General features: G+C 41.0%; 1 protein-coding gene across 1 annotated transcript in view; it reads left to right on the plus strand.

Moving 5' to 3' along the window:
- The window catches only part of Rps6ka5 (ribosomal protein S6 kinase A5), a 201,795-nt gene extending 190,317 nt beyond the window's left edge, over positions 1-11,478 (plus strand). Inside the window, 4 exon segments of the mRNA XM_055593143.1 lie at positions 5,582-5,741; positions 6,869-7,032; positions 8,263-8,355; positions 8,357-11,478. Of these exon segments, the coding sequence (XP_055449118.1) occupies positions 5,582-5,741; positions 6,869-7,032; positions 8,263-8,355; positions 8,357-8,566 (627 nt within the window). The 3' untranslated portion in view covers positions 8,567-11,478.
- Positions 11,479-13,439: the final 1,961 nt, after the last annotated feature.

The raw sequence follows: 13,439 nt of genomic DNA on the forward strand, positions 1-13,439 counted from the left end.
GTGGTCTATGTTAGGCAGGGGGGGATCTCCTCTTACCCATAAAATTTCTCAAGACAGCTGCCCCACTGCTGGGTTTCTTGTTATAAATTTAGTGTGCTGCTGCTCACTAAATTTCCATGTACAGTCCTCTTGAAGAAACTGCTGATTCCCTAGCTATGGGGTTTTCTCCCAACAGGGAAACTCAGTCTGTTATCCTGGGGCGCACAGTTCTGTCTGAGAAAGTGGGAGGTGCACTCAGCAAGTCTCTGGGCCAAAGGCTGATTGCTCTGCTCTGGACCTGGAGAATGTGCACCTAGGTTGATTTGGCACCTGGGGGGCACTGTTCTGGTCTGGAGGCTGGGTGCCTCACTCTGGACCAGAAGCTGTGTGTCTCTGTCTGGGATGGCGGCTACAGGCACTGCTCTGGTCCAGACGCTGTGGGTGCAGCCCCCCTGAAGGATCAGGGATTCCTACAGTTTTGGCAGTCCAGCCAGGGACAACTGGCCGATCCCTGGCACAGTATCTGAGGGCTGCTATAATGTCTCTTCGACTCCTGCAGGTCCGAGGATGCAGCTGTGTGTCCCAGTGCCCCAGGGGAACGCAACAATGGCGGCAGAGCACAGCGCTTCTGCCTGCACTAGAGTCTGCGTGAGTCCAGGAAGTGTTTTGGTGCTGGGTGTCCTAAGCATTAGAGCTGCTGACCCCCTCCGCTGGGGGTTTCCTCCTGCCAGAGACACGCAGTCTGGTGCCCTGTTGCCCTGGTGCCCACAGTTCTATCTGAGGCGGCGAATCGCGCGCGCAGGCAGGGCTCTGTGCAGGCAGGCGCCTTTGTCCCTCCCGGCTCTGGGTCCGGGCTGGCTCCTGGGGCACCCGCGGAACCCGAGTCTTTTCCAGGGGATGTCTGGGCAACCTGGGGTCGGTCCCAATTGTTTCCTGCTCCGTGGGGTTATCTCTCGACTGGGAGATCCAGTCTATGGTGTTGTGGGCCCACAGTTCAGTCTGGGACCGTGACCAGATCGCGCTGGCGGGTAGCTCTGGGCTGGCGACCAAGCGCCTGGCGGAACGGGGATCTCTTCCGCGGTTTTGCCAGGTGAGTTAAAGCTGATCGAATCCCCCACCGTGGGGTATCCTCTCACCTGAGAAACACAACCACTTGTGTTTTATGGCCGCGAGTTCTGATTGCTGGTCACTGTGCCAATCCTGCTGTGCTGCTCCTCAGAATGAGAGTCCTCCCGGCGCTGCCATCTTGCCTACCTAGTAGCAATATCTTAAAAATATGTAAATGAAAAGATCCCTTCATCTTTTGTATTTTCTTTTTCATTATAAAAGAGAATATTTACATTTCAGACCATTGTGACCATCAAGCTCTTTTAAGGTTTTCAATGAGTTTCAGACATGCAAAGAAATATAGGCTCCTAAGAATATCCTTATTACTTAATATGTGTGCGTGCGTGTGTGTGTGTGTGTGTGTGTGTGTGTGTGTGAAATTATTTAATTTTGTGTGTGAGAGGGTTATGAAAACAGCCTTCTGGAAAGGCAAGGGTAGAAGCCACACTGCCTATTAGTTCTAATGGTCAAATATTTAAGAAAAACAGAATAAAAATCAGGTTAATGGTATCATAGAGCGTAGTCGTGGTGTCCAGACTGTAAGCACTGATATTGTACAGATTACCAACTTTTTTTTAGTAGATAATTTATTAGGAAAAGGATGTCTTGAGGCCAGGCTTGGTGGTTCATGCCCATAATCCCAGCAATTTAGGAGGCTGAAGTAGCAGGGCTTTCAAGTTCCCAGGCCAGCTTGGGCAATAATGTGAAATGCTATCTCACCAAACAAACCAAGGTACTGAGGTGACAAGACTTTCAGGTTGCAGGCCAGCCTGGGCAACAGTGTGTAATCCTGTCTCTACAAACAAAGCAAAGTAAAGTGCAAACCCATGTATTAGAAAGCCTTAAGGAACAGAATTTGTGTACTTCTTGAATCCTAATTTCAGAAAAACCTAACTGAAATTGTTTGTTAAACTCACATTCTGAATATCATTGATATAATTACAGTGTATCCTCAGTGTATGTAATACAACGAGGAAAATATAAACGTTGATTAGATATAAGCCTCTCCTTTACAACTCCCACGTCTAGGTAGGAGAGAGGTTAGTGGGGAGAGGGCCGCAGACCACTTTACTTCTCCCAGCTGTTTAGGGTCTGTGGGTTCTTTCGGGGGTTATACCAGTCTCTGTCAACAGCAGACACAGCAAGCAGTCTCCTCCAAGCCGCTGCATTGAATCGTTTCTCTCGTCTGTCTCCAAGCCACCATCCATCTCTGGTCTTTCCAGACTGCCACTCAGCACACGCCATGACTGCACACTACACTTTCTCTTTCTGGACTCTCATATATTTATACTCTCAGAGCCCTGGACCACGCCCCTCTCTGTGCTGCACCCGAGGCAGGCTATTACCAGCTGGCAAAGACCACACTCTCCCCACACAAGGCGATTATCAGCTGTGGACAAACCAAAGCCCAAACTAAAATCCCACACTTGGGATTAAAAGAAAAACATATTAACACAACATAACTGGGTTTTATAAAAAACAAAAGTTCTAGTACATGCATTAAGTATCAAAAAGTTTTGCTACTTTTTCCATATAAATGAATATGTCTCAGATAGCTAGATCCTACCTTACTCTGCAGTAAGCATACAAAGCACAAAACTTATTTGGAGTTCTTTGTTTTATCTTGGAATTAGATGCCCCTCTTTCATCTTGCATTTAACAAATAGGAATATTTTTAAATAAATTATATTACCTTTATTGAATCAAATAAATTACTCCAAGGAAATGCGTCCTATGTGGTTTGATTGTAACTTAGAATACACCAAGCATGTACAGTTCTTGTTGAAAATGTCCAGCTTGCATAGCTTGTCAGTCTGAGTCTGCTTGTAATGCTCATAATGCTGCAAACTGAGTGAAACAACAGAAACTTATTTTCTCATTGTTTTGGAAGCTGGAGAGTGCAAGCCCATAGTGTTAGGACTGGTGTTTGGTACAGACCCTCTCTCTGGGTTACAGCTGGCTCCTTGCTAGCTCTCCTTATCCTTTCTGTGACAAATGCTTAAATAGACAGCTTTCTGGCATCCATTCTCTTAAGGGTACTAGTTGGGTCAGGACCTTCATGCATAACTTTATCCTCCTTACCTCCAGAAAAGCCTTTGCTCTAAATACAGTGATTCTGTGTATTCAGCATCTAAACTTAGGGGAGATAAAACATTCCATCTACAACATGATATTTATAAAACAATGTTCGTGCCTATGAAGTAGCACATGATTCCATTTAAAACATTTTCTCCAAGTGTTTTCTTCTTCATCTTATATTTTTGTTCCCAAATTTTTACTCTTATTTTTTTCCTTTTTTAAAATTTGTGCAATTATTTTTAATATAATTTTTTATTATTACAATTTATTCACTTTGTATCCCAGCTGTAGCCCCGTCCTCATTCCCTTCCCATTCCATCTCCCCTCCCTCCCTCATCTCCTCCTATGCCTCTTCCCCAGTCCACTGAGCAGGGAGGTCCTCCTCCCCTTCCATCTGACCCTAGCTTATCAGGTCTCATCAGGACTGTCTTTCATAGTCTTCCTCTATGGCCTGGTTAGGCTGCTCCCCCTCAGGGGGAGGTGATCAAAGAACCAGCCACTGAGTTCATGTCAGAGACAACCCCTGTTCATTATTAGGGAGCTCATTTGGAGACTGAGCTGCCACGGGCTACCTCTTTGCAGTGGGTCCAGGTTAACTCCATGAATGGTCCTTGGTTGGAGCATCAGTCTCAGAAAACACCCCTAGGCCGAGATTTATTGGTTCTGTTGTTCTCCTTGTGGAGCCCCAGACCCTTCCAGGTCTTTCCGTTTCCCTCTTCTTTCATAAGATTCCCTGCACTCTGCCCATAGTTTGACTATGAGTCTCAACTTCTCCTTTAATACCTTGCTGGGTAGAGTCTTTCAGAGGCCCTCTATAGTAGGCTCTTGTCTTGTTCCTTATATTCACGTTCTTCCAATGTCTATCCCGTTTGCCTTTCTGAATGAAGGTTGAACATCTTACCCAGGATCCTCCTTCTTGCTTAGCTTCTTTAGGTGTACAGATTTTAGTATGATTTGGTAGATACTCATTTATAAGTGGATATTAGACATAATATAGGATAATTATACCAAAATCTATACTTTAATTTTTTAGAAAAGTTAAGAAGATAATACTGTGAATGTTTAAGACTTTGCTGTATTTGCTTTTGTGTGTCTTTTTATTTTTTATTTTTTTAAATGAATTTTTTATTATACTTTATTCACTTTGTATCCACCCATAAACCCCTCCCTCCTCCTCTCCTAATCCCACCTTCCCTCCCCCTTCTTCATGCATGCCCCTCCCCAAGTCCATTGATAGGGGGGTCCCCCTTTCCTTCCTTCTAATCTTAGTCTTATCAGATCTCATCAGGAATGGCTGCATTGTCATCTTCTGTGGCCTGGTAATGCTGCTCCCCCTTCAGGGGGAGGTGATCAAAGAGCAGGCCAATCAGTTTATGTCAGAGGCAGTCCCTGTTCCCATTACTATGGCACCCACTTGGACACTGAACTGCCATGGGCTACATCTGTGCAGGGGTTCTAAGTTATCTCCATGCATGGTACTTGGTTGGAGTATGAGTCTCTGGAAAGACCCCTGTGTTCAAATTTTCTGGTTCTGTTGCTCTCCTTGTGGAGTCTGTCCTCTCCAGATCTTACTATTTTTCTCTTCTTTCATAAGATTGCATGCACTCTGCCCAACAGTTGGCCATAAGTCTCAGCATCTGCGTTGATAGGTCTGCAGGGCAGAGCCTTTCAGAGGCCCTCTGTGGCAGGTTCCTAACTTGTTTCCTGTTTTCTCCTTCTTCTGATTTCCATCCTCTTTTCTTTTCAGGATGGGGATTGAGCATTTTAGTCAGGGCCCTCCTTCTTGATTAGTTTCTTTAGATGTACAGATTTTAGTAGGTTTATCCTATATTATATGTCTATATGAGTGAGTATATACCGTGTGTGTTTTTCTGCTTCTGGGACAGCTCACTCAGGATAATCCTTTCCAGTTTCCACCATTTACCTGGAAATTTCATGATTTCCTTTTTATGACCCTTCTATGTGCATGCTCTCTGTAAATACAAATATACATATGTAAGACATATGTTGAAACAGACTCACATATATAAGTATATAACACGTATGTGTGTAGTTATTTCTTTGATTTTTGCTATACTGTTTGCAAATGAAAGAAAGTTGTTCTTCATAGAATTTGATGGGTAGCTATTAAACAAAAATTCTGAGATCTCGTCACTCATTGATGGGGGGGCTGCTGTAGTTATAAAAAAATTTCAATTTTGATGTCATAAAAGCCATGCTACTTCATTTTGTAAGTCTTTGAAATGTGTTGGTTACTTTGGTGGTAGAAGTCTTTAAGTCTAATAATGCTTATTGTAGTATCAGATAAATTGTGCTCATGAAGTTAGTATTAATTTATTGGCATGATTTGACAGGGATTTTTTTTTTTTTTTTTTTTTTAGTCATTCTCATTTTTTACTTTCCTTTTCCACGGCAGTATACAATGCTGTCAGGGCAGGTTCCATTCCAGTCTAATGACAGAAGTTTAACATGCACTAGTGCAGTAGAAATCATGAAGAAAATTAAAAAGGGAGATTTTTCCTTTGAAGGAGAAGCATGGAAGAATGTATCCCAAGAGGCTAAAGATTTGATTCAAGGTAAGACTCTCAAGAAATCTGGTATTCTGCATCAACTGTTGTGTCTAAGTAGAACCATGCCCAGGACTCAAGTTTGTGTTTGTTAATTGTTCCAGAAACCCACAAGGAGCCTAACAGTCTTGCCAGGTAGCTTGTCTTCTTTTTCTCCCTCTTCTCCCTTTATAACCTCACCCCATTTCCAGCATAAGCTACCACATGGCTCCTGCTGGCATCTCAATGAGCAGATCCAAAATGAACCTCATCTTTTCTTTTTTGCTTTCTTTCCCCCAAACATGTACTTCTGTCCCTTTTCTTTTGAATGATGGCACTCCACCAAGGCCAGACCATAGAAACAGAAGCCTTGGAACACCTAGGCTCCTTCCTTTCTACTCACATGACTTTCCAGTTAGTCCTACACCAACAGGGCAGAAATCATACCTTTTCTCAGGAAAAATCCTCTGAAGAGTCTCCTGTAGCTTTGTGTCCAGCTCCTTAGCCTTCACAGCCAGCCTCTCATGTCCTGGCTGCCCTGCCTCTGCTTTATTGTCCTGTCCCACACTGCTGTGGAATGTTTTAGTTCCTCGTGGATCAAGCTTTCAGAGGCCTCTGCTTCTTCACACATGGTCCTCTTAGTCTGGTGCCTTCTTCTCATCACATGGCCTTATTTCCTAGAAGCCTTGTAGGCTGAACACATTTCCTGTGTTCAACTCATGTGTTTTTGCTGCTGCACTGGTCCTCTCAGGTTAGAATAGCCATCCTTGTCTCTATGTCTCCCACTCTCTCCTCTGAGTGTGTGCCCCTACGTCTCTAGTGCCCTACTGCATCCTTTGTCCTAGAAGATGGCTAGTATTTGGTTTATCTGGAGTTTACTAAGTCCCCAGTGGAGTCTTTTTGAGGGGTGGTTATTTTCTCTTATGTGAAAAGCCAGTTGGCTTACATACAGCCTCATAGAAATAGGTTCTTGTGACCTTTTCTTAAAATCCAGTGTCCGCAAGCAGATATCAGTCTTTATGAAAACACATATGTAGGCAGTAAAGGCTTGTTGAAGCTTTCATGCTTTAAAAACATAATTGACCTTCATATCTGAGACTGATTGTTAAACTGTTGAAAGTGGAAAATTATAAAATTGCAATGCTTTATTCCCACAGGACTTCTTACAGTTGATCCAAATAAAAGGCTAAAAATGTCTGGCTTGAGATACAATGAATGGCTTCAGGATGGCAGTCAGCTGTCCTCTAATCCTCTGATGACTCCAGACATTCTGGGATCTTCAGGAGCCGCTGTGCACACCTGTGTGAAAGCAACCTTTCATGTAAGAGCCTGTTCTGTGCGCTAGCATGGTTTAAAAAGGCTCCTAATCAGGTGTTCTTGTTGGGTAGCATTGGAGACATGGTCCCCATCGATACATTTAAAACAATTGTGTGCTTTTAACTTTAGGTGTGTTTTTAAAAACTGCTTTCTATTATGAACACATTATGACTAGAAAGTGCATGGCAGGCCAGAGTTACTAACTCAGAACACTAGCTATTTAAAATGAGTTTCTGAAAGTGGACAGTAATCTAATATTTGAATGTTTGAAAAGTCAAACAACACATACAAGAACTCTCTCAAATGAGAAGTCATTTCCTAGAAAAATATACAACAGAACATTGGAAACTAAGGCCTATGTGAACATCCACTCTTTAGCAACCCATTAGTGCACAGCTGGAGGCAGGAAGGACGTGAAGGAGATGAGCTGTGCTAAATGCACATTGTATTGAAAGGCTGAGACTCTGTATCACTTTGTCTCCAGCAGATGCACACAGTTGAGATAGTCAGTGCAAGATGAGTTGAAAAAGGCAGAAAGCGTCTGAAAGGATTATCCTGGGGAAGGAGAAGGAATAGCACTGCTCCGGCTACAGAATAGAATTTGAAAAGCTGATAAATGTAACACATGAAGGACTAGAGAGAATGGCCATAGGAATCTAGTTCTTCTCAGGGGCTGTGACATGGGCTTGGCAGGCATCACTGTAGCACTCCTCATAACCAACAGTAGGGAAATTTAGGATGGAGTGAGTGTGGTGGAATCTCAGCACCTGGGAGGTAGACACAGGAGAATCAGCCCAGGTCATCCTCTCCTACATACAAGTCTGAGGTCAGCCTGGGCTGCCTGAGACCCCTATCTCAAGTAACACAAGCTGGAGAGATGACTCAGTAACTAATAGCAGTGAAGCTACTCATGTTAAATAAAAAAGTACTTTAAGTAACACAAAAAAGCAACAAAGAGAAGTAATCACAATTCTGAGACAGCTCAGCTGGTACAGTTCACACAGTTTGCTTAATGTCAGAGCACTTGCCTGTCATGTGAGGCCCTGCTCTAGTTCACACTAGAGAACTTTGTGTGGGTCTTAAGAGCTGGATGGAAAAGTCCTCTGAGCTTTGTTTGAAGAGCAACGTGGAACTGTGGTTTTCAGAAAAACTGACTTCTGCTTATAGTCAAAACTACTGGAAAGTCTTTAATGCTGTTATCCTCATGTCTTTGTTGTCCCTCCTTTCTCTGCAGGCCTTTAACAAATACAAAAGAGAAGGGTTTTGCCTTCAGAATGTGGATAAGGCCCCATTGGCTAAGAGGAGGAAAATGAAGAGGACAAGCACCAGCACAGAGACGCGGAGCAGCTCCAGTGAGAGCTCCCGCTCGTCCTCCTCCCATTCCCATGGCAAAACGACACCCACCAAGACACTGCAGCCCAGCAACCCCACAGACAGCAGTAACCCGGAAACGCTCTTCCAGTTCTCGGACTGAGTGCTGTGGGACGTGGGCGGCCCTCGCTAACCCTTACACCTTACTTCCCTCAGCATGTGCCTGAGGTATGTTCTGTGCTTTAAAGAGATGTGTCCCCTTGTTCTCATTGGAATCTGCCTCGTAATGAATATTTTTCGGGAAACCTGTCTGGTTATCCTTGTCCAAAAGCACTGGACAGACAGCATTACTGTGAATAGAGGACACATGATACTTTTTTAGTGGACTAGCATGATACCAGCTCAAGATTCTTCTTGAAACAGCAAAGGTTTCTGTAATTTTAGTAAGTGGTTAGATAAGTCATGGATTTTTCACCTGTCTGCCAAGAAGACTTGATGACTTCTGCCATGCCTGGTGGGCAAGGAAGCTTTTTAAGAGACTTGCACCCTCTGGGTAGCAATTTACCAGAGATAAAGGTCTGTTTTTGAAAAAGATGCTATAATGAATTTTATGTGTGGCTTGTTTCTTAAAAGAGAATTTTAACTTATTGTTTTTATTTTATGGTCATATATGCTGATAACCTGCTATTATTAATCTTTTTCTAAAAAGCAAAAAAAAATATATATATATATATATTTAAGAACTTAAGGTCCTATGCTCTGCACTTGGGACCCATCTGAGATGCATGCTAAGCTATGTTTATTTTAATTTTGCACTGCCCTTTCCTGGCAGTTTGTTTTAATGGTTATTGCAGGAGTTAAGGTACATGTCTCTTGGTTTTATGTAATATGGCACTTTATAAAATAGTATGAGTATTGTAGTCTGTCTTATAAGGTGCACTGTTTAAAGCATATGTACTGTATTTTTGCCATTCTTTTCACTATCTAATTTGTCCTCACATCCCTCTTCTGCTTTCTAAGCAGCAAGTAGAACGGGATGGTTGTACATGATTCCTTAGCCACTTATGCACCAATATGAGGAAAAGTAAAGGGAAATTAAACTCAACACTGTGCTTCATATCTGTACACTGTGTTGCACTACAGTGAGGCATTTTCTCCTGTAGTCATATATTATGTATATAATATTTTAGAACCTTACCTATACTTGTTTTGAAATGTTTCTGTTAAATTTTAAATCCACAAAGCATTTTATAAACTTATGCAGAGCACTTTTATTGCTCAAAAGTTCTGAATTCATACAGAAAACAAGTGCTATGCCATGAAGACATTTCACTGAAAGACTGCTGTATTTTAAAATACAAAGTAATTAATTCCCTATGCAAGAAAAGAAATTATAGGATTTGTATGGTTTTTTTTTTTCTTTAAAGCCATTACATGGAATGTCAGGACTCCAAAAAATGATCTCCACTATGTTTACAAGAATCATGCTTAAAAAGATACTGCCCAACATGCTTATTTTACAGTTTTGTTAGTAATAATTTCTTCAGCATTAGTTTGGAATTTGGACACAATACCTACTTATCTCTTTCTTAAGATTATGGCAGCATTAATTTCAAGCAGTTATGAATACTAAAAATACTGCATTCTGTGTAATGGTAGTATATTTATTACTAAATCAGTGTATATATTAAAAATATAGGCAACAAAATGGTAAATATTAAAATATTTTCAAAACATTATATTATCCTGTTCACTTTTTGTTCACAGTACAGTAGTTACCGGGGATATTTTTTGATACTCTGACTGGCCAAATGGCTATATAATTCTCATTGAGTCAATAAAAATTTTGTACTCCTAGTTTTCAGTCATTTCTAGTCATGATAAGAAACTGTGTGAATTATTAATAAACTGTAGCCATTTCAACAAAATGTGATGCCTTTGGGCACAGGTTTTTAATAAGAATATGTCCACTTATTTTTACACTGGATATACCTGGGTTATATTTGGAAATGTATAAGTTAGTTCTTGGAGTTATTTATTGTATATCCTGGTAGGAACTATGAGTTTCAAAGTACAAACTAAGGAGACTGTTTTGCCAACAGAAAGTAACCCACAAAAGTGTTTCAGCGTTCCCTCATGATTGATTAGTTCATAGTGAATATTGGAAATTGATGGTTTTTCATTTCTTCACCTTGTGTCTTCTGGAGGATTTGATAGACACTGAAATGGGCAAAAGTAGCGTAAGAAGAAGAGATAAGGCTATGTGAACTGGTGAGCCTAACTGAGTCATCTAGAGGGAGCTTGTGGAAAGACATCAGGAGACTTCAGGAAGATGCTGCCACGGTCAGGCGATTTATAGGCACTTGAAAGGCAGTACCTAACGATCCCTTGCAGAGTCTGTGTTAGTGGACAGCAAGGTGTCCTTTAAGAATCGCAGACCTTCCGTTTGGTCACTTCAAAATTAAACAGTCAAAATGCTACATACAAAAATACTAAGTGGGGCCTGGAGGAGATGGCAGCAGTTAAGACAGACGCTGCTCTTGGCAGAAGGATGTGAGCTCCACTTCCAGCATCCATGTCACACAGCTTGCAACAGCCTGGAACTCCAGCTCCAGGACATGCCATGCCTGCTTCTGGTGCACCAAAATAATAAAATTAAAGTAGGTCAACGAAAAATCAATATCTACTTTAAATTTCCTTTATGACAATAGTTTGGGGAATAGAGTCAAGTCATCCTACCCTTCTTTATTGATTATACTGTGTGTAACTTATGCTAATGAATATCCCGAGTCACACATTTTATAATTGCATTGAAAGGCAAGGATAATAAGAAAAGGGATGTGAGAGGGAACAAGACTAAAGGAGACCAGTTCTTCTAATCACTGTGGCAGGTCCAGTTGCTGAATGAAGTAATTTAGCTCTCTTGAAATCCATCATTTCTCCAAGCCTCTATAAAAAAAAAACATTTAACTATTGGAATGAAGTGAATTTCAACATGATTATCTGTCTTGAAGTTGCAGGCTCATTTGTGCATGAAAACTGCCTTTTTCTTTTGAGATTACTGCTAATTAAGTTATTATGCAAATGGCTATATTTTAAATGTAAGGCAATTATTTTAAAGAATCCTACTAGGGTAACAATGAGTGATCTGTTTTTTTTTTTTTAATAAATAAAATTCTTTATCTAAATGTGAACTCATATTTTATAAAAGCATATAATTTATTGTCTATTTGTTTGCTTTTCTTTTCTTCTTTCTTTTTTCTGTTTTTCAAGTCAGAGTTTCTCTGTCTAGTCTTGGCTATCCCGGAACTCACTCTGTAATCAGGCTGGCCTCAAACTCAAGATATCCACCTGCCTCTTCCTCCTGAGCACTGGGAATAAAAGTCTGAGCCACCACCCCCTGGCCACTTTTCTTCTATTTCAGACAGGTTTTTGTTTATTTAGATTTATTTAGAATAAGATGCTTTAAAATGTTGGAAATTTCTCATTGTTGGCCCTGTACACATTATTTTAAAATATTAGAAATTTTGCATTGTTGGCCCTGTATACATTATTGGCTTTTTATGCTTTCGAGCTCCTGGCTACTTTCAGGTGTTTTCCCAGAGGCCATCAACAGCGTGTCTGGGGTGCTTGTGTGGCAACATCTCTAATATTCCTTAGTCTACTGAGTTAAATTCTAATACATTACTTAAATTCTGTCAGAATACTTGTCTCCAGGTGAATTATTATAATGAAATATCTTCAATCTACACTGCTTGGCCTCTCAAATGTCGTATACCCAAACACCTGAATTTTTTTATCTTTAACTATACTATGTGAGTTCCCGTTGCTACTTGATACCTTCATCCATCACTAAAATGAGCATAGCAAGCTCTCATGAAATAAAAGTCACCATTTGGGTTATGTTTGGTTTTCTGTTTGTCTGTCTGTCTGTTTGTTTGTTTGGTATTTGATTTTTCATTTTGTTTTTTTGTTTTGTTTTGTTTTGTTTTGTTTTGTTTTGTTTTGTTTTGAGACAGGGTCTCCCTGTGTAGCCCTGGCTGTCCTGGAACTCACTATGTAGACCAGGCTGGCCTCAAACCTATCAGAGATCCACCCCTCAATTGCTGGGTTTAAAGGCATTGTGCCACCATGCCTGGCCCCCATGATTGACTTTAAGATCCAAGGATGGGGGAACCCGAAAGATTCACAGAGGAAGAAGTGTGTCTCAAATGTTTTCAGTGTAGGCTGCTTGAAGAAAAGGGCTGCTACAGCAATACAAGTTTTACTGCATCTTGTTAAGTAGCTTCACTCTTGATTTGGAGTAGTTATTTATTTATCGATCATGGTGTCACATGCCTGTAACACCAGCTCCAGGGGGACCCAGTGCCTCTGGCCTCATGGTACTTCCGCTTATGTGCATATACTAACACAGAGGCACATAATTAAAAAATAAATCTAAGGAGGGGTTTAAAATGTGTGAAATGCAGCTACATGAGTTCACCATTATGCAAAAATTAGCATTTTTTCCATAGATAAGACAGGACATCACTACACCCTATCATCTTACAGGACCGCTGTCACATGTGGTCTGTCCTTGGCTAGAAGTTCATCACATGGCACTTGATGTTTGCTTTAACGCCAAATCTGCCACCAGGGAATTCTCTATGCTTTTGATTTTTTTAAATATTTATTTTGCTCTTATTTTTGAAACACCTTTATTGGAATAAAACTTGCTTATCAGTATGAACCAAAAATTTTTAAAGGTACAGTTCAGGGTTGCCTTTAGTTTTAAAGGATAGTTATGCTGAGTATGAAATCCTAGGTATGCCACTTTTAAAATGCTGTTCCATTCATTAAATTCTGTCTCAGTCAGCTCTGAGTTTTATCTTGAAGAGAAGGTTTTTTGTCGTTGTTTGTTTCCTCCTTCTAGCAGGCTCAGACCTTGAAGCCTAAGCTGACCTCAGACTTCTGACTTAGCCCCTCTAGTGCTGGAATTAACTGGTATTGCCATCACCCCTTGCTCTCTGACCATCTTTAAAGATTTCCTCTGTATCTTTGTCTTTCAAAACTTTGAGTATAAGGTGCCTATGTGTGGTCTTTTAAAAGGAGAATAAACTT

Source organism: Psammomys obesus, unplaced genomic scaffold (genome assembly GCF_907164565.1).
Source record: "Psammomys obesus unplaced genomic scaffold, mPsaObe1.curated_primary_1811, whole genome shotgun sequence".
Lineage (NCBI taxonomy): Eukaryota > Metazoa > Chordata > Mammalia > Rodentia > Muridae > Psammomys > Psammomys obesus.